The 26,283-nt window shown below is 42.5% G+C and overlaps 1 protein-coding gene across 1 annotated transcript; it reads left to right on the top strand.

The window, feature by feature from the left end:
• The first annotated feature begins 2,073 nt into the window (after positions 1–2,073).
• Positions 2,074–26,186, top strand: LOC311031874 (RNA-binding motif, single-stranded-interacting protein 2-like). The gene is made up of 14 exons (XM_084038424.1): positions 2,074–2,233; positions 13,140–13,303; positions 18,590–18,648; positions 19,072–19,163; positions 21,887–22,044; positions 22,149–22,228; positions 22,355–22,464; positions 22,588–22,631; positions 22,816–22,909; positions 23,140–23,190; positions 23,499–23,609; positions 23,774–23,854; positions 25,175–25,262; positions 25,576–26,186. Exons 1-13 carry the CDS (start codon positions 2,162–2,164, stop codon positions 25,253–25,255), a joined length of 1,197 nt encoding a protein of 398 aa, XP_083894550.1. The 5' UTR covers positions 2,074–2,161; the 3' UTR covers positions 25,256–25,262; positions 25,576–26,186.
• Positions 26,187–26,283: the final 97 nt, after the last annotated feature.

The raw sequence follows: 26,283 nt of genomic DNA, 5'->3' as shown, positions 1-26,283 counted from the left end.
TGTGTCTGCTGTTTAACAACCTTCGTCTGTGACCTTCAGAGGAAACTGCAGGACACTGTCAGCGTGGGCACCAGATGCACTGACGCAACCGCATCACACCATGAGTTCAGTCCATATCACTGCATTGTGCAGATGTTTCTATTTTAGGCCATTTACAAGAAACGATCTCTGTAATGGCGTTTAGCCCGATGGTTGCCTCTGACGACGACCTGCAGACGTTACACTTCGTCTGACACGGTGCGTCTAGCGTGAAGCCGCTTTGCACCAGTGTGGTGCTGCATAATTAATCACATCGCGTTAATGGAAGAAAATAATGGGTTGCATGGGAGGGAGGCAACAGGATCACCAGCAGTTTAAGTGAGATGTAGGGTCGCACAAACCAAACCACGTGATGGGCTTTTGATCGGCTGCTCCTGTGCATTGAAAACTCCAAGTCCAAGCTTCATTATTATCCTACTTAAAAGCCCAAATTACGCTTAAAGCTAGCTGTAAATACTACATCTAAGAACGATACAATTTCCAACAGATCAACTGAAAATATAAGCTGTTTTACTCCTGTTGTTATCATCACGTCGACAAGCTGTGTCATCCATTACAGGCAAGTTGAACATGACAAGGTGATTCACGGCACAAACAAGAAACGGATCATATCTCCACTCATGGGTTCACCACACATGACCAGAATTACTCAATGTGTCTGGACCTCAGTCTGTGTACAAGATACTCTGCTGGAAGTGTGCAGCTCACTTTATTCTCAGTTTGAAGGTACTAATGTGGTGACGACAACTGAAGCAGAAGTAAAGGAAAACCTTAATAATGACATTGTTTCTATTAAGTTCTTTTGAGTTGGTCTGGGACACAACTCTATTTTTCCTATTATAGAGGTACTTTGACATTCATTATAAGAAACATCTAGTATGTTTTCCATCCTTTTCGCTTTTCTTTTACAACAGCACTTAAGTGTTCCATAACTACACCGACAAGAGAGATCCAGATGTGTAAGCTATTTGTGTAGTTTAAAAAAATATGCATAAAAGTGACACCTCAAGCTAACCCATATGATTTGTGATATCAACGTCAGCAGCTAAGTTGCAAAGTGGGAAAGGCAGAGGGGAATTTAAGGCATTGGGCTGGAGAGAGTTCATAAATCTGATTTTGTTTCTTAATAAGCGATTGAATAGAAAGCAGAGAAATATGTTGCTGTCGTACGACTTGTTTGTATTGGAAGTACTGGCTTTGTATTTATGAACTGAGTATTTATGAACTTTTACATTCAAATATGTTCTGTCGAGAGAATTTTAATCAAACAGAATTCCTAGCTAGGCTTGTTTTATGTTTATATGGATGAAACTGTTTGTGTATCATATTTCTATACAGAGTTTAAAGAGTGCATAGCAATCAAGCAAGCAAAGAAGAAGACAGTGACAAAACAAAAAGTGCACACTAAAGAGTGGTAGAGTTGTTATAGTGTGCCCTTATCACAGAAAAGGAGTCTAAATGTTGTCATCAGCATTTAATATTATTGAAGAAGGAGGCATAACATGAATATAACATAATATATATATATCCTACAGTCCAATGGTATGTCATATCTTCAGATATTGGATGTAGTTAAAGGTATTGTTGAGATATTTCAATGCAAATAAAAGTAATTATGAATACTTGAGGTTATATTTAAAGGAGCCAAAGCCACAAATAAATGACTATGTTTAATGAAGAGGGGCCATCCACGCAACAACAACAAAAATCTCTCCATCACTGCATATCCTGTTAAGGGTCCCGACGAGGATCTATCACTAATCATAGTGCGCCAGAACCTGATTTTACAAGGGAGAGTCAGGATTTGAGAAGTTTTGGGAATGTTATGTTCTGTTTTTAATTCTTCCACATTCTTCCCTGGAGTAAAATAACAGTGGGCGGTGAATGAAGTCGAGCTAAGTTAATCCCTTATTCTCTGTAGACCCCTCGTGTGAAGGACCCCCAAAAGGAGCCCGGGGCCAGCAGCAGCGGGGGGGAGGGGGGGAGGAGGGGTGCTGCCCTGCTGCAGCAGCAGCACCACTCGCAGTCAAGCAGCGGGACTCCAGGCTCTCACTTCCCCAGCTGCTGACGTCAGCTGGCAGCCTGGGCTGTGCTCGCCGCTCCGGACATAGCGCCGAGAAAAATGCTGCTCTCCGTACCGCCAAGGGCAGGAATCAACCCATACAACGGCTATAACAGCAGAAACAGCAAAAAGGTAAACGCTTTCGGGCTTTTCTGCTTCTTTTCGGCCGGCTCGCCCTGCAGGGCAACACGCCCGTGTGTGTCGCGGCAGGAAAGCAGTCCGTGACAGTGAGCTGCAGTGTCCTTGAGAAGCTAAACGTACTGAATTTAACTTCGGACTTGGCGGAGTGGAAACGGGGCTGCGGGAGCAGCCGAGGTCCGCGGTCCGCGTCGGTGCGGGACTCGCTACCGCCCGAGTCTGTCATGTTGGGGAGCCTGCTGTTTTTATTCGGTAGTATTTGTGCTTGTGCGTGTGTGTGCGTGTAGTACAGTAAGAATGTCGATATGGCTCTGCTCACTCATTTGAAAAGAAAAAAAAAGTCAATGGTGGAGAGCAACTTTTCTGTGTGAGTGTGGCGCGCCGGGATGTGTTTGTGTTTGTGGGGGCAGGGTGAGCGGCGGGCCGAGCACGGGAACATGCTACTAAACGAATCCTATCGGCTCTTAAATCAGGACTTCATTGTCTGCGCTGCCGCGTAAGTTTGCAAAGTTTTTTTTTTTTTTCTTCTTTTTTTTTTCCTCCTCGTTTCCCATCTGAAAGCGGAATATGCCCCACCCCTTGAAAAATCCCACCAGACCATGATTACTACATTCCCAGAATTATGAATCGCGCGCTCGTCGTTACATTAAATGTTGTCACTTTTTTTGTTGTTGCGAGGATTATGGGAGGGTGCTGATACAAAACACAAGATATGATGCAGGACTGAGCACACGATTGGGGAATAGAAATTACATGCTTAAATCAGCTACAACATTTGCTTAAAAATGCTCCCCCCCCCCCTGATTACTGGAGACAGATCTGCATTTTGTGCATTTAAAAAAATTAAAAAAAATCCCTGAGTAGTGTATAAGGTAGGTTGCACATGTCATGTGTCTTCTTTCTGTGGACCAGAGGGGCTTATAAGTGATGGTAAAAGCTCTTTCATTATACATGGCGACATTGTGATTTCACAGCAGCTCCTCCTCACAGACCGGCTCACCTTGTGCTCCAGACTCTAAATGGCATTTGGAAAATGTATATTGACATATTGTCTTTCTGTGATCTTGGGCACCGCCTGGCTGCTCATCCCTCCCTGAAATCATGTCAACACCAGTTCCTGTCTGAGGAAAAAAAGCACTGTGTTTGAATTGTTTATTCTACACTCTCTCTCACTGACACAATTTGACTTTTTTTTTAATTAACTCATAATTCACGTTCCTGAACATACATTCACGCACAGTTCTTTACTTGAGCTGTTATGAGGGTTACTTTGTTGGAACAAGGAGACTACTTGACGATTGATTCCTTCCCTAAACTCTTAGAACAAATAATTGCAGCTGATGAGGGTCCAGTGACAACCGTTAAATGCCACTTTTTTAAAGGAACAGTGTACGAGCCATCAGGAGTGTGGCGTTTGAGTGTCAGCGCTTGTAGTTTCATTCGTAAAGTGATTCTCATTCGTAAATTTCATTTTAGAATTGGCCCGACTGTATTATGAATGTATACTATAGACAAAGTGGCCATTGTCTAGGCAACCATTCAATATAGACAGTTTAGTATTGCGTAATAAATGAGTGACTAATCTGTCCATTGAAAAAATAATGTTCTGCGACTCTTTTGATTATAGATTAATAATTTCAGTCATTTTTTAAACAAAAATGCCAAACATTAGCTGATTCCAGCTCTTCAGATGTGAGGATTAGTTGCTTTTCTTTGTCTTATATTTGTAAATATATCAAATCTTGATATAATCAAAGATATATTTACATATTTGTAAATATATCTTTGTGCTTCGGACTAATGGTCAGACAAAGCAATTTTAGGATGCCACTTTAGGCACTGGAACCATTTGCATATTTTTATCTACTTTTTAATATTTCATAGACTGTACATTAAATGTGAAGCTACAGCTGGATAACTTCGCTTATTAGACACACTGAAAATTAGTCAAAAGAATAAACATCTACCAGCGTCCTCCCAAAAATGTTGAACTTTTCACTTAAGCAGAAATGAATGCCGCACTACCAGTTATTTGTATTTAAAGGATCAACATAGGAACACTGTGATGACAATGTGGCCCTCACCTTTATGCCTCTTTCTGTTGATTGCCTATCATATATTTATACATAATTGAAGTGTATTAAATTGATATGGCTATTATTTGTGCATCAAATGCAATATATCTTCGTTTCTTATTGTCAGTCGCAGAATCACCTTTTTTCCAGCCTATTATGAATACAATAAATATTTCCGAAGATCAAACTGAAAAAAAATACCATCCAAGGTGAGTTTTCGAGGGAACCAGTGATAACGTGCCATCCGAACAGCAAACATAAATAGACTAGAATTATGTATATACAGGAGGCATACAGTACATGAACAATGTAAAGCCATTTGAGGGATTTTGGACTGTTAAAAATACACTATGAAATAAGGAGCAAGTGAAGTCGCCCCTCCAGTTGTTTTAGTGGACCCAAGCTTCTCTGTTTTGTGGAGCTGAAGTTCACTTGGAGGTCAAGTTCCTGTGTTGTGATTCCTAGCGTTTCCTCCTCACCACAGCCACCTCCTCGTCGTTCTTTTTATCTCTCACTCACGTTCTGCCGTAGCCGAGCTCCACGAGCAGACAAAATAAAACCCCGTTCACAACATTAACATGTCGAGAGGTGAGAAAAAAGCACTCTTTGTGTGTGTGAGGTGATAACTGAGGCATTTGGTTTCTGTTGTGCTTTAAGCCAGCTGCTCCTCCTCTGACTCAGCACCTCATTTCCTTCCTCAATTAAATAAAATCAACGTTCTTAAATCAAATTTAGTCGGTTTCCGTGTAAAGCTTCCTGGATGGGAAACCAACGGGAGGGCTTGTCTTGCTCAAGGGCTCATCGAACGGCTTCATCCCCGTCAATTTGATTTTTGTTCTCATGTTGTGAGGAGTCCTTTTCAGCGTCATCTCACCGCTGTGATTTGGCGGTCAAGGTGCTTCATTACATACTCTACTGGTTCAAAACACAACTGGATATGAAAAGAAATTAAAGACATATTAACTGGAGCATTAAATTGTCACATGGGTGTAAAGGCCTTTGAAAGTCGGGCAAATTCACAGCCAAGCGATTAGCGCCTTGTGCTCCTGTGGCCTTATGTGCCCGTATTTAAATGAGGAAATATGCATACTTGTCACAAAATTGACCTCTTTCTATGCAAACGAGCCTCATTGTAAAAACAGTCCCAATCAGAAAGATCAGCAGCACTGATAGACACAGTTTCAAATGATCAGCGTCTTCAGGGAGTTGGTGGTAACTCAAGCACATTCATAAGGTGTTAAGTTAAGTTCAGACTTTCCAGGGACCATGGCAGCGTTGAATGTTGTCCTACGCTTCATGCCATCTTCTTTTACAGACTGAAGGTGTTTGAAAACATCATACACATTTAAATTCCTCGCCTGAAGTTCTGAGGAATGCCTCTGCACCTCATTGGTCAGGTCCTTTTAGCTTGCGGTCTGAAAATGTTCTTTCTTTTATTGAATTTGCCAAATATGCATCCTAACAAAAGATGCTTGTTAAACAGTTCCAACGTCGACACATTTAGGGAAGATTGTGGTTTGGTAACAGAGAATCATATGGTTAATAGAAGGAAAAGGCCTCGACCAGAATGAACAGTTCATTGGGGAACGCAGGTTCCTCACGTCACAGATAGCGTTCTTGTGGCTTATTAACCCTCTTTTTAACAGTTACACAGAAAATACTGTTTGTCTCCATGACGGTTTGTGTGAATCAAATGATGCACTTTAACAATTCCCATGTAAACATCCCATCACAAGGGTTCATTTCGAGCAGGCAGTGATTCATCACATCGCTCTTTAACTGCACAAACAAACATTTGTTAATAAAACCTTGCATTTGGTTAACTTTCTTCTAAAATGTAGAATTTAGACTTCTGGGGCATATTTCATTGTGATATACAGTAATTTCACTTGAACATAAGTTTATCATAAGCTTGACATCTTTTCAATGGTGACCATGTGAGCTTATTGTTCCAACTTCTGTATTAGATGTTCATACGGGTTGGTGCTTATGTGAGAATTTGAATCAGCCACTTTGTAATCTCAAATGTTATCATCCGTACTAAATGTCAGCTGTCAAGTGTTCTTGAATGGCACCAACATGGGGATTTCTGCTGATTGTATCTGCTCGACCCTGCAGCAACCCTTTAACTTTGTCCAAAAAAAGTAGAACGAGCCAAATCAATGTGATTGATTGCTATAAATACATGCGCCAACCTGATTCGAGTCCTTGGAAGTCTTTTGCTGCCTGGGTGGTAGAAAATCAATTTAAAAGCATGTGTTCTACTTTGTAAAAATGTCCCCAGTAATGTGACTTTAACATTAACATCCCATATAAACATGCAGTGATTAAAGTAACAAGTAAATGTTCTTTTCTGTTTACGAGTGTTTTGTATGAAAAACATTGAAGCTCGTTTAAACAACCATAACCTCAACAATGATGGTTTGACTAAACCCTGAAAATGCAATGGAGACATGATTTAATAATAATCATAGGATAATAAACCAACGCGAGGTTACTTTTCAGAAACGTGTGTGTATCAACACGTTAGTGAGAATGAAAAAGAGATCTTGCCACTTCCACCATGAATCTTTAAAGCCTCGAATATCAACCACCACAAATTTTCCTTGCCGTTTTAGCCTTTTAGCTATTTTTTTACCCCTCCATTTTACAGTCCACACATTTATGGCATGGTTGAGTCTCACAGCTCTCATCAGTCCTATTTCTAGCATAAACAAGCAGCTGTTTTCATCAAATAGCAGTTACATAAAATGCAGAAACCTACAACCCTGCAAGTAAAATCTGAATCCCTAATTTAGCCTTCAGAGATTGTTCAGGAGAGTAAAATATGCAGGAAATGTCAGTCGATAAGTAACAATAATCTGCAATACAGAATTGTCAATGAAATGTCTGAGGTAATTTCGAAACTGTCTCTATTACAAGATCATTTTCACACTGAAACGTCCCACTCAGTATCTTAGTCACGATAAAAATATGTTAAAAAAAAGTGTCTAAGGGATCTGTATCACGGTTGTTTGAAAATAAAAATACTGTCCACCAATAAATCATTATCAGATCTTTTAAACTCCCTTTATTTATATATTAAACTAGTTAAGATCCAGTATTGGTCAGGAAAAAATAATCATGATAATTGATTTCATACAATTTTTTTCTATATGCCAGAGATGAATGCTGTGTGTATAAAAGAACTGAACACGCATGCTCTTAAAAGCTTTGAAACAACTCCACAAGAGGAAACGCGTCGCATACATGAACAGTTGCTGTCTACCGGGCTGCTTTTCTTTCACACGTACATTAAAGCAGCTGTTCTGCTGCAGTGATTCTGTCCTCACTGAACTCTCCTGTACAGTCACCTTTGTTCTTCTGGCCCTCCGCCAGTTGTATGTTTATCTATCTCCGTGTTTAATGTGTCAGATGTTTTGGACTGGTCCCCGACTTCAATTGCAGCCGCATGCAGCGGGCCAAGGTGAACAGGTAAAAGAGGGAGACCGAGTCCTTGGAGAAAGCACAGCTGTCAGAAATCGGATGCCAAGTACCGCAGTGATGCCAGACACTTCTGTTAGATCTCTAGCTGAGCCGAGGGCCAGCGTTGGTAGGTGTCCGTTTCCAAGAGCCCCGGCTTTGGCCACCTGACCCGGCTTGAAAGCTCATGCACGGATGTGCATTTGCTTCAACGTGCGAACGGCAACACTGAAGAGACAGACAGTTTGAAGATTAAAATGTGCCTATAAAAAGACAAAAGGAAAGGGAGGGTTTTAGACAGAAAGGAAGGAGGATTGGGGAACGAGTCTGGACGTGAGTTTGGTGTCCCTGTCACCTGGTTGGAATGCAGAGCTCCTCATTCAAATGGCTGTGTGATACGATCAGGAGCAGATACAGATGATTTCCTGCCTGCCACCACACTGCAGCTCACTGCTTTACTGGACACACAGTCCTCACCTAATCGGCTAATGTACAAAGACTATTTTCCATTCTTTTCCTATTTGTCTATTATAATATATATTAGTAGTCATCAGCATAATTGTTATCAACATGGCAAACAGGAAATGATTTGGCTTTTCCCAAAATGTTTTTGGCGCTTCAGCAGTGAAGATTTTAAGCGTCAAATTATTATTCCCATGACTCATTTTCCTTGTCGGCCACAAATTGGAGCTGGTGCAAAGCGGCAACTCGGCGTCATAACTCTAGATGAGCCGCCCCCCCGATTCAGGCAGGCTATAAATCTGTAAGTTAGGGAGTAAGTCGGTCAGCTGGTCAGACAGGCAGGGCTCTTTCCTGCCTGAGGAGAAGGTAGGCAGACCCCCCAACAGCCAGGAAATCCATGGAATTCAGTGGGTCAAACCGGGGTCGGCTGGAGAAGCCCCCACAGGGAGAGACGGAGATAAAAACAGAGGTGGAGTGAGACTAAAAGAGGGATGGACACATTTGTACAGTAGCGAGCGTTTGAAATAATCCTGAATCTTGATAGCTCGTTTTGATGTTGCATAAAATGAGATGGCACATTTTAGAGAGTAAAATCAGCCACCAACAACAACACGCCGTATTTGAGAAAGACGCTTCCTGGCAGCCCTCAGAGTATTGATGTAAGTAAATTGTCTTATTTATAGGCATGTTCTTGATTTTGTATCTTAAGTTTGGTCCTAAAAATATCCAGGGATATTTATTTTAGCCTTGCGTTTGGAGCGGTTCAGCAGAGGAGGATGAATGCAAATCCATCAGAACCCATATGTGGTCCCCCGAGGTTCAGGTTTCAAATGGCTCTGAGGTCACAGCAGTGGTAGGAAGGACCCGAGTGTAATGCTTCGGCTAGTTTAACATTAGAATGTCCTTCAATTGTCGTCATTAAGATATAGGATTAATGAAACTAATCCAATTTATTTGATTTTTTTTTTACTTTTTGTGCAGTAAAGTTTGAAGTTGAGGCCAAAACGTATTTCTGTTTGATTAGTGATGTACTCTCCTGTTCAATAGGATCAAAGGGATGGATCAGTGCTCAAATGATGAATATATCAGATAATCATCATTTATTGAGCAAAGATAGCAAACTGTTACTCTTTCTATTTTCTCAAATGTGAGGAATCGCTGCTCCGTCTTTTCTGCTGTCTTACATTTAATATCTTTGGGATTTTGGACCGTTGGTTGGAGCAAATATCAATTTAAAGACATCGCCATGGCGTCGTAATTTCCCAGAGGTGGGAACTTGTTTTGTTGCAATCCAAAATTGGATACACGATTTATTTATTCCTAAGCTCCTGTTTCTCAGCAACTAGTGATCAACTTATCAAGATTTATGAAATAGGCATTTCAGCATATTCTTCACCAGAAAACATAAGCATAAGGAAGGACGCTGAAATTCAGTTTGATTGGGATGTTTATGATTACATTTCAAGCAGTTTCAAAGCAATAAGTAATATATTTGACTCATACTATACAGCTCTTAAATATGTGGATGCGTGGGTCTTTGTGGTGTGTGTGTGTGTGTGTGTGTGTGTGTGTGTGTGTGTGTGTGTGTGTGTGTGTGTGTGTGTGTGTGTGTGTGTGTGTGTGTGTGTGTGTGTGTGTGTGTGTGTGTGGTGCTCCGGGTACAGTCTGGAGCTTGATTGGGACTTGCTGTCTGGTAGAGTGTGTGCGAATGAGATTACAGGTCTCTGAAGTCCTGCTCTTTCATTCACAATTAGCGCTCTCCAAAAATGTAATCAACGTGAACTACACCGTGACAAGATAGATAAACTCTGGTGGGCAGGCCTGTGCCGTTTGGATGTTTACCACCGGTTCCTGAGGCGGTTCTGGTCCGATAGAGATGAACGGACAAAATAAATGGATGGTGCTTTATTTGTGATTCAAATTCACAGGCGGTGGACATTTGACATAATAGAAGAAACATTTGTAGAAGATGATGCAGGCTTTTTTCGCTCACACCTAGTGCTGGGCGGTATGACCAAAAATGTATATCACCGTATTTTTCAAAATGATATCGGTTTCACGGTATTTGACGGTATTTTTTTTTTCAAGCACGACTGGGTGTTAACCTAATTTTCTAATAATTTAGAGAATAATTACTGCAGTAAATTGGCTTGGACTGACATATTTTAATGTCATAAGGAGTGAATATTGTAGAAAAACATTAATGTCCACACTAGCATTAATGATGTGAAGGAATCAGAATGCATGACTGTTGCAGTCAAAATACAGAACCCTTTATTGTTTTGCAACTTGAAAAAACATCTTTTGTAAACCAACTGGCTACACAATGTAAACAATACGTCTCCTGTAACTGCAATATGAAGACTTCTTTATCCACTGGACATCAATTAAGGCAACATCCATAAATAATATTGAAACAAATAAATTTAAAAATAAATAGTTCCACAGTTTGCTTTTCTTGTCGTAGGCAGTCCCCCTAGCAAACGCGTCTTTGAGTGACATTTGACTCGTCTCTTCTCCCGCAGTGCGAACAGCGGCTACAACTTTAGCCCGACGGCATTTGCAGAATATTGTTGTTTGTTCGACGTCGATTTTTTAAAGCCGAAGAATTTCCAAACAACAGACACGGCTCCTCTTTTCGGCACAAGTTCTTCTGTTTCATTGCTTGCTCGTTCGGAACTTTCGGCGAAAGTTTCGGCGAAAAAAAGAAATGGATAAACACGGCGAAAGTTTCGGCAAAAAGAAACTTTCGCCGTGTTTATCTATTTTTTCACCGCATCTTACGCTCAACACAGGCTGTGCTCTCGCATGCTGCTTGTTTGGTGCAGCTGCTAAACAGCCCCCTCTCAAACAATGTCCGGCGGCGCGACGTTCCGCCGCTCTGCGTTCCCGACGTTCATACGCTACACACTCACCGGTATTGGGGTATATGAAAAATGCATATCATAAACAAAAAAACCACCGGTATTCGGTATGAACCGGTATACCGCCCAGCACTACTCACACCTATGGACCATTTGGAGTCAACCTCCACGTCATTGGACTGTGGGAGGAGGCCGAAGAACCCAACTGATGCTGTCCGTGTCTTGAATATAAATCTTTGGATTCATTTCCATTTCAGAATTTCATTCTAGTTTCTTGGCAAGATTTACAAAAAAGTTAATCTGTATAGTTTACCACATATCACCATGAGCGTAACTAAATATGCCTCGGATTTGACGTCATAATCTGCGTGAACATCCTGTTTATTGTGCCTTGATTTAACTGGTGGACATGTGTAAATATCCCTGGAGTGAAAGAGACAAAAGGATCGGACATAAAGAACGCCTCTTTTCTTTGTTTTACTTTGAGCAGGTTGTGTCCTCGTGTTACCTACCATGAACAAACACCCTCTTCAGCAGTCGAGGAAGAGAGAATTGTCTTTAGAGAAACGAGCCTCTTGTTGAAACTGCTGCTGGCAACATAAAGGTCAGAGGGGCTGTCTGAGAGGGGCTCCGAGTCTCACGGACGGCGTCTAATTAGCGGGATTGGTTGGCGTTGCTGGTGGTCCTGGTGTGACAGTGACTTCCTGCTGGGCTTTTTCTCAAAACCACTGGTCTGATCAGTGACCCTTTGCTCTCTCTTGAAATTAACCCCTTGTGCTCTTCTGTCCTCCGTCCAATCCGAAATGAGACGTTCTCATCCTAACGGCACCAACATCAGCCAGAAAGCCTATTTGTTCTTGTTCCTTCATGTGCAACGCTTAATGAAAAAACATTTGGCTGTTTGATTAATGTGATTTTCTCAGCGCCAACAGACATTGACCAGGTCTTGTGAGCCTGTTCTGCACTCGAGTGCCTTGGACTTATTTGGAAAAGAGCCAGTGGAGCTATTCCTGGAAAGGGAGCTTTTTTTTTCTCTCAAAGTGATAATGATTAATTTATCCCTGATAAAAAAACAACTCCCCTGCACCGTTACACAATCTTTTTGTTTGATTTCTCCAAAGAAAGCCACAATCCCATAGTGAGTGGAGGTTGTTGCGCAACAGCCCGTCATGTTCTGACTGTTGAGTCATCTGCTAGTTGACTGCGATGGTTTACAGCTAGCATTCACCGGCAGTCCTCGTAGGCGGCTGAAACAAAACAATCCAATATGACAAACAGGAAGGAAGTTCAGTTTAAAGAGGTATCAGATCATGACAGGTGGTCACAACATGAGCATGTTCCTATGTGTTTGTCTATGGACTTTTCATGTAATGCGGAGTGAACTGAACCTTGTTTTTCCATCTTGCTACTCGTGATCTTGTTAACTGTTAACCTTAGATACTGTTAGGGAGGGAAATGTCAGAAGGCCGGCGTTGAACCCGAGGCTTCCACGAGTTTAGGGCGATTTGAAATTCAAGCTCGAACAGATGGCAGCTATTCATTTAGAAATACCTGCTTTTGTAAGATGAAGAAGATTGAGAGACGGAGCTGAAGAGTAAAACTTGTTCACATCGTGACTTATTTAATTCTGCATCATCAGAGTGACTAAATATTAGTTTAAGATCTGTAGAACTTTGGATTTGATATGCACCGCAAGATTTTCTTTGTGGTTCCAAAAGTAAAAAAGAAGTTACTCAACACAGAGAAAGCATAAGAGGCCCCTTTTCCCTATATGGAGTCGGCAGCCAAGAGGCCCCACATTCCCCTCAGAAAGCACTTTTGGTGAGTGTTGACACGAGGGCTGTATGATATTATTTTCTCAGCTCCCACAAAATCATCTGCCTCATGCAGGATCACTTTCTCTCTCCCAGCATCTCTTAACGCTCCTTTGCGTTTTCATACTGTAACATTATCGTGTTTGTGCAAATGTTGCTGCTGTTGTTTCATATTACGTATTTCACTTAGTTCGCAAGCTAATTCCGTTTCTTTCTTACACAGCAGGCTTATGTGTCCTCCGGCCACCAGATGGCGCCCCCCAGTCCCAACACCAACAGTAGCAGCAACAACAGCGGGGGAGGGGAACAGCTGAGTAAAACGAACCTGTACATTCGCGGCCTTCATCCGGGGACTACGGACCAAGACCTGGTCAAACTCTGCCAACCGTGAGTCATTGTCTTATTTGTTTTTGATGCACTGCGATGGACTGATGATATTGAAAATGGATAGGATGTAACAACACTCTCACGCCAGGAGACAATTATCTTAGCTCTTTCAGTAGTTCGGAGTCAGTACCTCCAACTCTGAGGCCATGGTTCTCTGCTGGAAAACAGTGGATTGTGGGTAGGCAGTGAATCGCTGTCCCAAGCAAGGGAGTTCAGTATCTCAGGGTCTTGTTCTCGAGTGAGGGTCAAATGGAGCGTGAGGTGGACATGCGATCTGGTGCGGCATCAGCGGTATTGCGGGTGTTGTACTGCAGCATTGTAGTGAAGAAGGAGCCTGAAGGCAAAGCTCTCAATTTACCAGTCCATCTACTGACCCTCCCCAGTGGTCACTAACGTTGGCTAATGACCGAAAGAATGCGATCACGGATACAAACACCCTGAGGTGTGTTCACGCCAAATGCAGAGCAACCTTTTTTTGCCGCTATGGCATACAAAGTCAATGCAAAGCGAATAACACTGTGACGCTTTTAAGTGTTTATGGAGTAGGTAGCTACAGAGTTAGCAAAGCCTAACTCCGATGGATTTGAACGCCATTCAGAAAACAAGCATTTTTAAAGTTATTTTGTTATCGTCTTGCTTACAGACTCAACAAACCATGACATCGAACTTTTTACAAATTGTCGTCATTATATAGTTATTTCGGCAATCCTTTTTTATATATTTTTCTGCTATTAAAGCACAACAAAAGTCCTTGTTTTTGGGTAGCAAACCAGCCGATGCGTGGCTTGTTGTTCACAGTGAATCCAGCTCAATAAAATTCACCAAGCACCTTTGGGTGATGTAATGAACTCAGACAGGACTGCATTTGATGAACAGGTGAACACCTTTAGGGCACACTCAGACTAGGACACTTCCTCGCCCTGGAACGGGTGGAAGAGGTGTGCTTTGACACGGTACATTTGCTCATGCACGAGCACCAGAAGACGGGGTCAGCAACGTGGACATGGCACATAATGGAGAGGCCGTTCCACTCATTAACGCTCAGTGTTCAACTCAGATCGACTCAGATGTTTGTTAACTGATTACTGAACTCTAAATGTTCATGTCACATGTATTTAATATGCAAGCTATGCAGGTATGTAGGCCAACGGTAGAATATGTCTTCAGCATTAGAGCTTTAACAAGCCAAGCTTGAACAAGCAATGTAAAGACGAAGCCGGTTTCGTAACTGTTACAATGTACATCTCTAAACATGTAAAAGCTATTTGTCTGTGACACGATTGTCCCAGTTGGGTTGCTTAACATTAACAGATCCAAAAGAAAAAAGTAAATTATTATCCCTTCATATTGAATCAGATTATAGTCTGACTGGTGGTACAGTCTAGCCCGACATAAATGGAAAACATTTTCTTAGTGAACGTTGATGCTACATTGGAGAGAGAAACGTAACCTCTTGTGATAACATCTGAGCCGTTTGGGGCTATGCTCTTCATCTGTCGGACACGTGAAATTAAATTGTTTAAACCCATAATTTAATGTTCAGAAATATGATCTGTTAAGGCAGGAAGGAAGGAAAAGTGCTTTGTGAATAAGGCGGCTGAATTCCCACAACTTAAGTCGGTTTGATTAAATATAACAGTCACAGGAAACAGTAGAAGTTGTCAGCAAAATGGTAGCGCCTTTGAGGGGAAATAGAGGAATGACGGAACAAAAAAGCAGAGAGAGTCGGGGAAAAGGACGGGAAGGGGGCGAAGGAGGAGAGTGGGGGCCAGAGAAGGGTACAGCATGTTGCCTCCTCATGTCCTGATCTAACCTTTCACTTTGTGTGAGGCTGAATTGGCTCCACAGCAGTGAACTAAGAGTTACATACCTCTCGACAAACAGTCCACCCTCTATAGTATGTCGGCCTTACACTCACACACACACACACACAGATAAAACCCAGTGATAAAGCAGACAAACTGGTTTTGGCTGCTGCAGGTCAGGGCTATGCTTTTTGTCACAGAAGTCATTTGTGAACTTAAGTCATGCACATACGTCATCTCTGCTGGCAATTCACAATAACAACACGCCTCCCTGAACAACCAGCAGCCACAGCTACGAAAACCTGACTTTATCCACTCCGAAACATCAAATCCACGGAGAACATTTTCACAACTCGCGTCTGATAATTAATATGTGAATGTACACACACACACACACCTTGTCAGAGCTGCAACAATCAAAAGAAAATCTGAAATCTGCGGTTGGTATGTGAAAGTCAGCGACTGGAGAGTAAAAGCAGGGGCCTGACAGAGGAGTCATTGTGGGGTTGAGAGGGAAGTCGAGAGACGGCGGAGTCTTTAGGGGTGGGTTCAAGGGCTACCTCTGAAGGGGAAACTTAAATGAGTGGGAAAAGAGTAGCATGGCCTGCTGGGAAAGAATGTCAGCCGGCCGTATATGGGTCAGAGCTGTCTTTTAAGTCCCTGTGGCTTCCACAGTGTGGTGGGCTGCTGTTCTGCTGCAGAGGGGCTGAGGTAAGCGGAGGGTCACATCACTGCCTTCAGACCTTTGAGCTCTCCTGGTGTCTCTGCTTTTGTTTTTCTTTGTCTGATGGAAAGTCAAACTGATCAATAGGACTTCAGTGTTTGGCAAGGTTTGAGCTTGAATCGTGCGAAATCAGAGCCAGCGTTAATGATTGCGAGCCAAGCTTTCGTTTGAACTTCCCTTCAACCCATTTAGTGATATTTTGATTAAAAATAAGGAAAACATAAAATAATAATGAGATGTATGCAGAGGTGGGACGTGACGAAGTATACATTACTTAAGTAGAAGTTTATTTTTCTGACAACTCTTGACTTTTACTCCCTACATTTTAAAACTAATATCTAAACTTTCAGATCAGGGTCGTAGTTTGAATGCATTATCGATTATTTGTTCTCATTAATATGACGCCAGATTCAGTTAACCTTGCAAAAAAAAGAACAGCCAGTGGTAATGTCCTTCAAAGAGATACTTTTTATTTTTTACTGTTTTTACTTTTAAGTCTGTACTTTTTCACTTTTACTTGAGTAAAGAAGTTGATTTCTTTTATTATTGCAAATGTGTTTTTATTCTCCTTGTCTTTCTGTAATGCATTTTAATTTTGCATGTTTTTCTTATTAATTCTTCTGTTTTTCCACTTTGCCTTGCCTTGAATCAGTACTTCTACTTTTTGAACACAATTATCTGTATTAGCTTCTTCTTGAATATAGAATGTACTTTTGACACCTCGGGTTATATTGCACAAAATATATATAAAAAAAATAATCTTGCATGTCTTTGATACCTAAAAAAGCGCTATATAAGTCGTATTAATTATTATTATTATTATTATTATTATCATTATTATTATTTTGACATCCCAAAGCCAGAATCAAACCCAGGACGTTGCGGTTATATGACGTGCTGAAACCACTCTGCTACCTTTCAGCCATTTTCTTATCAGTATGTTTAATAATATGAAGGAACGGTGCCTCTTAAAAGATAGAGAATCTATTCAAATTAGCTTCTGAGAGCGGTGTGTGTGTGTGTGTACAGTACAATGTCTTCCAGTGTGTTCTGAGGCTTAATATCACTGAGAACAGATTGTTTCTGTAATGCACCGCTAGCAAATGAAACCAGTGGAGTTCTGCAAGTCAGTTTCACTTAATCTATGCCTAATAATAGTTAAGAGGAACTTCTTTTGATATAGTCCGTCTATTTATGCCTCACACATACACATGCATGTTTTTGAACAGTTAAAAAAGGACATTTTCTATGTATGTTCTACATTTGTGCTAAAAAAAAAGGCTCAGATATGATCAAAACATAAGTATAATTTCAGTCGGGCTTGAATGAGTTAAACTATATCAAGCTTGTGTATATATATTCCCACCTAATGACCACTTTACAGGTGTTAGATTGCAGTGGGAAAATACAGTATAAACATAGCCCATGGAAAGGTCATCCGGTTGTGTGGCAGAGGGAGATGAATTATTAATTTCTGCAGTGAGGAAGTCCTTTTTATAATGTGTCTATCCTGAAGGTAATGCGATTAATGCACACAGCCAGCAGTGGCCTTTTGTGATATCGTCATCGTTGTTCACATTGAAATCTGCTCCTGTTCTTCTTTCCTGAAAAGATGCACGCCCTGAATGTTGATGCACATTTTAGAATCTTGGAGGAGACGAGGCCACAGCATTCTGGCATCCATTTTTTTTGGAACCTGGTCTCAGTTGTGACAGAGGTCTCTGCCGTAACCGTCTAGTCAGGACTGAGTCATCTGGGCAAATGTCCACCGAAAAACCAGGCGGGAGTGTAGGACCCAGCGGCACGCTGCGATGTGAGGGTGGAAAAAGCGAGAGAGGGAGAGGGATGTGGTGGGAAGGAAGGGAACCGGAGGGGTGAAGCATCAGGTTACAGTGTACATTCCGCCCAGACGCCATGTCGCCCAAACAGAGCAACTCAACTCAATCCACCAGACAAGGGCAGGTCTATTATACTGTAGTGCTGATGCACCGTCTTACAACACTGCATTCCATTAGTCTCCACATCTTGCACAACACTTCTTCATTTACTGCTTTGACGTGGATTATCATCGCATGAATGTTTTATGATACTGCATCAATGGATGAATGTGTGATTCGAGCCGTTCTCCTCGTTCTACTGATTGGCCTTTGTCGTGTATTATAATCGACTAATGTGGCCTGAAATGGCAGGTCAGGACACGAGCTGATGTATCACGAACCGTTTGGCTTCTTTTGTGTGCAATTACATGGCACGCAATCAAGAACGCGGTCATCTTGCCTCAAAGTCCGACATTGCTGGTGACAACACTTTATTTTTAGCCAAAAAATACTCGAAAGCAGAGCTGTGTTTAGTAAAGAGGTGTGTGTCTGTGTGTCTCTGTGTGTGCGGTAAAGACAAGCCCAGACCAAATATTTTTTTGGCCCCGGGGTGCTGTCTCCTGTCTATCGAGAAAAAAAAGGGAGGGAAACCGCCAGGGAACAGAGTTCACGTACACCAGCAGACAAAGACAGGAGGGTGGAGACGGAGAAGTTTTCTGTGACACTCTAGATCGCTTTAAAAAGACACAACTGATTGCGAGAAGGAGTATGTGTTCATGTTTACACCTGTAGTCAGGCAGCCTGAGGAAGTGTGGCAGGATTGGTATGTAGACGTCAGAGCGGATTCCTCGTGTTGCACTGCAGTCACCTCATCTGCCATTGACCCCGTTTCACTGTCTGTTGTTTCTTCGTCCGTCTGTTTTTCTGTCTGTCCCTGCAGGTATGGCAAGATTGTGTCGACCAAGGCCATCTTGGATAAAACCACCAACAAATGTAAAGGTGAGTTCAACTGTCCTTTTAAGCTATTCTTTTTTTTAATTGAGAGTTGACATCATCACCGTTGCCTTCACCTACCAACCCTAGAGTTGGCTGTTTGGTTATTAAAGGAGTATTTTAACCTTTTGGGAAATGCACTCGGTGCACAATGGTTGATCTTAACTTGGTAAATGGTAAAGGGGAAACAGATAAGCTAGCTCTGTCAAAACATGCAGAAAACCACCTACCAAGCCCTCTAAAGCTGTTACCATTACATCTGTAAAATCTGTAAAAATGTTGGGACACTGTCAGGCTAGCTGTTTACCCCGTCCAAGCGAACCATTCCCTGGATTTAGATTCATATTTATATATAGACAGATATGAGAATGGTATTGATCTCCTTGTGTACCCCTCAGCAGTTTTAATATGTGTATGTCTCTTTTGTAGGATATGGCTTTGTGGACTTTGACAGTCCAGCAGCGGCACAGAAAGCTGTTACAGCTCTGAAGTCCAGTGGGGTCCAGGCTCAGATGGCCAAAGTAAGAATGAATCGCCTCTGTCACGCATCATTTATCCCCTAAAATTCCTTGGCCTTATGATCAAGTCTTGTCTGGCCCTTCTTTCAAATGTATTGATCTCCAAAGAGCCACCTGCTAAACTTTGACCACCCACAGTCATCGGCCCTTTCTCCACAGGCACGCACTCGTCCTGTCTGATTGGCAGCGAGCATCCTATTGGCAAGGGTACAAGATAAACTCTGGTTTATAGGGAGGCCTGTGCTTCGTTATACTTCGCTGGTTGATCTTGTGCCAATAATTGACAGTTGCTACAAGTCTGGCTCGATGTAGACCACCTTTGGTCTAAGGCGAAATCACTCCCTTTTTAAACACGTTTTGTTAATTCGCCACTCTCGTTGCTTTGTTAATCCTTTGCCGCCTCCCCCTTTCATCCTCATCTCGCTCCTCTTTCTGCGTGGCCCTCCTCATCACCGTCTCCTCTCCCCTCACACCCTCGTCTCTGTGGTTGTGTATGTTGCTAACCTGCTCCCGCTGTAGCTCTTGTTCTGAGGTCTTTGTCCAAGTGTCTGCAGTCAAAGCAACTCTTGTCGGCCCATTAAGCTGATCCCTCCGGCTCTCAGGCTCCCCATTGAGGGAACCCAGGGGAGGGTGCCACTACACCCACTGTCAATGGGACAGGCACAATAGGCTGGCATTGTCCATCGTCTGGGCCCAGGCCTGGGGCTGACACCAGCACTTAATACACTCCAGCCTAGTGTCCCTGTCCCCCCCTCCCTGTGCCGTGCACCCAAAACAGACCCACTAACATGTAACACTAGGGTCTCCCTCAGCCCAGCCCCAGAAAAGTGTAACAGATCCACGCGACCAGCAGGCCTGAACCAATCCAGTGCAACTCAACCCAGAGTCTAAGTTCTCCGTACCTCCTCTGTAAGACCTGCCACACACTCCTGTGTGTCTCAATATCCGACAAGTGCAACCGGACACCAAGACTCGACTCACCCAGACAACATGTGCTCCATCAGAGGTGTTGATAACCACTATAAAAACCTAAATATACACAGCTGCTTCAGAGTGAGTGGGTTACCTCAGGTCATAAAAAAAAAAAAACAAGCTCTAAAATTAGTTTAATATCAAACTCTCAAGTGCAGCTTCACCTGTTTGCACCTTCACCATGGCTGCTGCGGAGTGTTGTTCACAAACAGAATCAGCCACACCTCACGCCGGCCGTCCTCAAGAGTAGGCTCAGTCCCCGAACGGGACACCCCGGGCCCCGGAGCTGTGGGCCCAGGGGAGTGCATAAGGGCCAGGAGAACCATAGCAGAGTTAAAAATAGATCCCTTCTTACTTTCCAGCCCCTCCCTGCTCAAACTCCGACGTCAATGCAACATGCAAGCAGGCACACCTCAACAAACATGGCTCACCTAAGGCTCGGCACACAAAAAGGCACTATGACGCCTCAGCAAATCCTATTCACACGTCCAACAGCATTTTCATATCTACACCAGGATGAATATGTTTTTGAATATGAAATGCTGAGGTGAAGGGTTAAAAAAGGGAGGGAGTTTTCCCTTTTCCATGTAGCCTTGAACTCCATTAGTCTCAGCTGGCCCCTGACCTTCTGCAGTGTGCCACTGTGTTACGTAATGGGCGTATCGCCGCGCCCAGAATGACGGCAGTCAGAAAATCTCTTCGCCAGGTGACTCACGGCTGAGAACAGAGGATACCCATCTAGGCGGTAAATCTCTGTTTGAGATAGCTGTTTGACTTACATTTTACAGTTTATTTCAGGCACAAGCGACAAACTGGTTTACAGGGCTATCTGATGGCAGCAGGAGTTCGGATGAAGGGACGAAAATGGAAAATAATAGAAATCTATTTTAATGGCAGAGAGGAGCCTGTTAATATGCAGGCACTCATCTATCCCCCTTTATCCTTTCTTCTTCTTTTCTGTCGTTCACTCTTTCATTACCCAAATTACTCAAGACTCCCACTGCTTCCTATCTTGTCAGATCCCTCCTTTGCAAAATATCAGCCTTTCAAGCTCCTCATTTCTCCCACCCTCCCTCGGCTCTATCCTCTTCCTTCCCTCTGTTTTCCCTTCCCCTCTTTTAAGCCCAGCCTCTTTTCTCCCGGTTGCCAGGCTCCTGTTGCTCTCTGAACTCCTTAACTTCATGCCCGACTTCCTGTCTGCTACTGCACAGTCACACAAGGTTTCACTTTCAAGCTAGTGCCACAAAATATGTCTCTGAATAATCTCTCTTTGCTCGCAGCAATCCAGATTAGGGAACATTCCTCCTAAATATCTAGGAGGACTTAACCTTTGCTGACAAAATCTTATTTTCCGGTATCAGTATATTTATGTGTGTGTGTGTCCGTGTGCCTTAGTTGAGGCAGCATATTTAGTGTTTCAGTTTATTGCTAAAAAAACATTTAATACATATACATTTCCATTACAAAAACATGCTTGACATGATGCACGCATATGTTGAAGTATTAATGTGCCAGATTTTTAAAAAAATTTTTTTTTTAAGTATGCTTATTTAAGTATTTTGGGCTTGTGTAATCCAGTGACACAGCTGAAAGCAGTGTAGTAGTAAACAAGAGTAGGTACTAATCAGGCACTGGTTTCTACTTCTGCACCAACAGATATCAGTATTGCATTGAAACGAAAATATAAACATTGCTTCATGTAAGTCAGAAATAAAGCTGCATTTGAACTGATTTTCACCCCCGTTTCTGGACAGCAACAAGAGCAGGACCCCACCAACCTCTACATCTCCAACCTGCCGGTGTCTATGGATGAGCAAGAGCTGGAGAGCATGCTCAAGTCCTTTGGCCAGGTCATTTCCACACGCATCCTCCGAGATGCTAACGGGACCAGCCGCGGAGTGGGATTTGCCAGGTCAGACATAATAACACTACTCTGTGGTAGTTTGCGTTGTAAATATGTAGCGTGAATCCGATCCTATTTCGGGATTTAAATGAGCCTTTTTAACTGTATTTCAGAATGGAATCCACGGAGAAGTGCGAAGCCATAATTCAGCATTTCAATGGCAAATTCATCAAGACTCCACCAGGAGTGCCCGGTGCGTGGAATGTTTGTTTGGCGTTATAGAAACCTGATATTGTTGTTGTTGGTGCCAGAGCTCGGTGTTTTTGTTCCCCTGCTGTGACCATTGAATTCACTCTCTTGTTTGATCTGTTGCTTTCAGTGCCCACAGAGCCCTTATTATGTAAGTTTGCAGACGGAGGTCAGAAAAAGAGGCAGAGCCAGGGGAAGTACCTCCACAATGGGCGGCCCTGGGCTAGAGATGGAGACGCAGTAAGATCGACACTTTTAACTTGTTGTATATTCCATTTTCTGTTGGAGTAGCTCTGTGCTGGATCACCGGTCCGTTTCAGCACCGTGTTTGCATATTCTGAATCCTGTGTATTGTTTTCCTAGGGAGGAATGACGCTTGCGTATGACCCCACAGCCTTACAAAATGGGTGAGTGGTATGCATGGACTGACTGAAAACTGTTCCAACCCTCTAGGAAAAAGAAGAATCCTTCTCAAAAATGTAGTCAAGTGCTGCCCTCTCCTGGCCATTGTCAGAAAACAGAAATGCTGTACTGCAGATGGTTGACATGGTGTGGCTGTCTTCATGTTTTCCTTTTGCTTTTGTTCGGCAGCTTCTACTCCTCACCCTACAGTCTGGCTCCAAACCGAATGATTGCCCAGACTTCCCTCTCACCCTACATGCATTCTCCTGTCTCATCCTACCAGGTGGGCTATTTCACTGTGTTTATAATTCATATACGGACTTTTAAAAACTGCCTGAATGCCAAGACATTTATGTCCACGTTATGCATGTTAACAGACACTCGGGGAGAAACCCATCCCTCAGTACTGATAATATTTGTTCAGGTTCTCACAACTTAATAATAATAATAAGTGCTCTGAGGGGAATGTTCAAGAAACTCATTTAAAAATATGTTTTTGTGACATGTTTCCAGGTACACAGCCCATCCTGGATGCACCATCAGTCATACCTCATGCAGCCAGCTGTGAGTATCCTCCTCCTCTCCTCGTATATCTAATTTACTCTCAGCCGCTCCGTGTACCTTGAGTGGATTGAATAGCCATCCATCAGCATAAAACCATAAGCGTAAATGTAACCAAGAAGCATCCGACACCTTGGGAAGTGGCCTGAGATGCATTCAAGACAAATGTTGAGATGTTAATATCTGTAGCTTAACTGTAGTTCCCGACTTGTATTGGATCGGGCTCCATTAAATGTATTTGTTGTGAATTGTTGCACAATTTGACCGGGGATGTGATCTAAAAGGGTTTCTGTGTGTCTCTGCACCCACAGGGTACAGTTCTTACCCCAACAATGGATCACGCCATGTCCATCCAGCCTACGTCCATGATGGGACCTCTAGCGCAGCAGCTTAGTCACCTGTCCCTGGGCAGCACGGGCACAGTCAGTACCAATCTAACACACACAAATACACACACACACACACACACATACACGCGATGCAAGAGGCAGAAATTTGTCCCCATAGCTAACTGTCCTGAAATTCATGAGATCAAATATTCATGTTCTACACACAATTTGTGTTTTCCTCTCTGCCTTCCCTACAGTATATTCCGGCCAACACAACTATGCAGGGGACCTACATCCCCCAGTACACCCAAGTGCCTCCCTCCAGTGTCCCAGTAGAGGTATGAAGCTAGCCTCAACCTCTGCTGCCTGTATTTCAAATTTCCATGAAGGGGATGAATAATAATGAAAACTCTTATAGGGGCGTATTGACTAAAAGCTGTGCACTTAAAGAAAAGCTGCTGCTTATAGCACACAAGGTCTCATTTGTTTGTATCTTAAGGAGTGGCAGAGTTACGGCAGGAAAGTGGGTGAGGTGACTATTCAAACTGCCAACTGAGTGATTTACTGAGCTTGACGGTGTCCGTGTGCGGGGAGGTGTGTTTGTGTGTGTGTGTGATATTTTATGACAAGTAGAAGCTTGTCATAATCATAATTCTTTCAATACAAAAAGAGAAGCAGAGAGAGTCAGGGCATTTCTGTGTCTGTCATTCACAGTGTTAGCAGCATAGCAGACATATATATATATATATATATATATATATATATATATATATATATATATATATATATATGTGTGTATGTATATAGAAAGTTTCTCACTGTAAACATTTTTACATTTGCACCTAAGCACCTGTTGATATGCAGAATTAAATTATGTAAATAATGTATTTGTCTTTCTTAGGTTATCTTTGAATCATTCATTATTTAGTGTGTTTATTGATAATTCCCATGTAATTTCCCTCTTGTAAAATGGCAGTCTGCTGTCCTAACAATGGCTCTATATTAGCTCCTCCGTTATTAAACTCAAAGCGCCTTTGTCAGCCATGAATAACAGTCAGAATCATTTCATGGAGCCGTCCCCACAGCCTGTGTGCTCCGGCGCTGCAGCTGCTTCCTGGCTGAACGCTCTGCAGGAGGCCGGCTGAGCCTGCAGGGAGTCCCGACTCAGCGATCGCGCTGGGAGCCTGGGGGATGAGGCAGACAGTGAATGAGTGAGACAGGGCAGGTTTATGAATGGGAAGAGGCACAGTAGTAAGAGAGGAACTCGAGTTGTGATTGGTTGGATGAGATCAAGTGTGTGGAGGGGGGGGGGGGGGTGGGAGTGGATTGGAGCGACATGTGTGGACCTTGAATTGGGTCAGTCTCATTGATGAACGTCAGCCACTCCTTAGATAATAACAAGGTAAATGTCAAGCATGCCTCTTCAGTAAATACGTCCTGCAGTAACACAGGTTTTCTGGCAAAGAGGTTTCACCTGTAAAATCTGACTGTTGTACTTTGGATCATTCTGTGGGGAGGGCAGTGGGAAAATACAGGTCTTCTTCTTTGTGTCTTTGATAATAAAAAAAAAACTGTTTAATTCACACATTCTCATTGATTATCTAGAAGAGTATTCTGTGAATAATCTGTGCTCTTTTTTTTTTTTTTTTTTTTTTTAGGAGAATGGTGGTCAACAGCAACAGGTTGCCATGGAGGCTCCCGCAGAACACACAAACTACTCGTACCAACACACCAAGTGAAGCTAAGGTAAGGCCGTGAAGGTTTCTCTGCTGTGAACTGTCATACCAATTTACCATTATGTATTTATATCATATCAATTATATAAGATGTAAAGACATATCTGTAATATTCCAAATTATATACATATCGACTTTTCTTAAAATCCCGCTGGTTCTGTGTTTTCATTTCAAGTCTGGTGACTGCAGTGCAGGGAGGATCAATTGATGCGTAGTCATTGTTTCAGCATGTTTAAGCCTTTAATGTATGTGTGTGTGTGTGTGTGTGTGTATAGAAAGCTGTGGTGCAGAAGTAGAAGTACTGAGTCATGTGTGTTTTGCAGCTCCCGGCAGGGTGGGGCCAAGGGCACGAGATGGATCCAACCAAACAGGATTCACCTGGAAGACAACTGTGCTCCAAACCATTACCAAGCACTCGGACTTGAACATGGATAACAAAAGGAACATGTGTGTGCATGTGTGTGTGTGTGTGTGTGTGTGTGTGTGTGTGTGTGTGTGTGTGTGTGTGTGTGTGTGCGTGTGAGTGTGAGTGAGTGTGTTTGTGTGTGTATGTCTATATATTTCTTTTTTTTTAAGAAAAAGGAAAACACTTATGTCATTGGACTTTCCTGCTCACATCCTCAAGAGTCAACCAAAGGTGGGAATCTTCTTCACAGAAGCTTTGATCTATTTTGATAACTGAAAAAAAGGAACATAACAAGAAGTTAAAAAATGAAAACTTAAGAAAGGAGGAAAAGACACAGAGCATTATTTTTGTGCACGTAACAAGTTCTTATTTTTAAAAAAAGAGGAGAAAAAAGCATCCTGGATGTTTCAGGGTGATTCAAGGACGAGATGAAACACAATGTGTCTTTTATTTTTTTGTAAAATATGCAAACTTTTATTTTTTATTTCCTGGTGTCTGTTGTTTGACATTTTATTTGCAGCAGCGGGGGGAAACAATTTGTACAGATTTAAAAAAAAAAAACGTACACAACACTTTTGCTGGTCTGACATGTCGAGTCATTGTAACTGTGGGAAGGCAAACCGTT

This window comes from Eutrigla gurnardus (assembly GCF_963514095.1).
Source record: "Eutrigla gurnardus genome assembly, chromosome: 2".
In the NCBI taxonomy this organism is placed as follows: Eukaryota; Metazoa; Chordata; class Actinopteri; order Perciformes; family Triglidae; genus Eutrigla; species Eutrigla gurnardus.
Note: the sequence above shows the minus strand (reverse complement) of the source record. Positions and strands in the feature narration are given on the sequence as shown.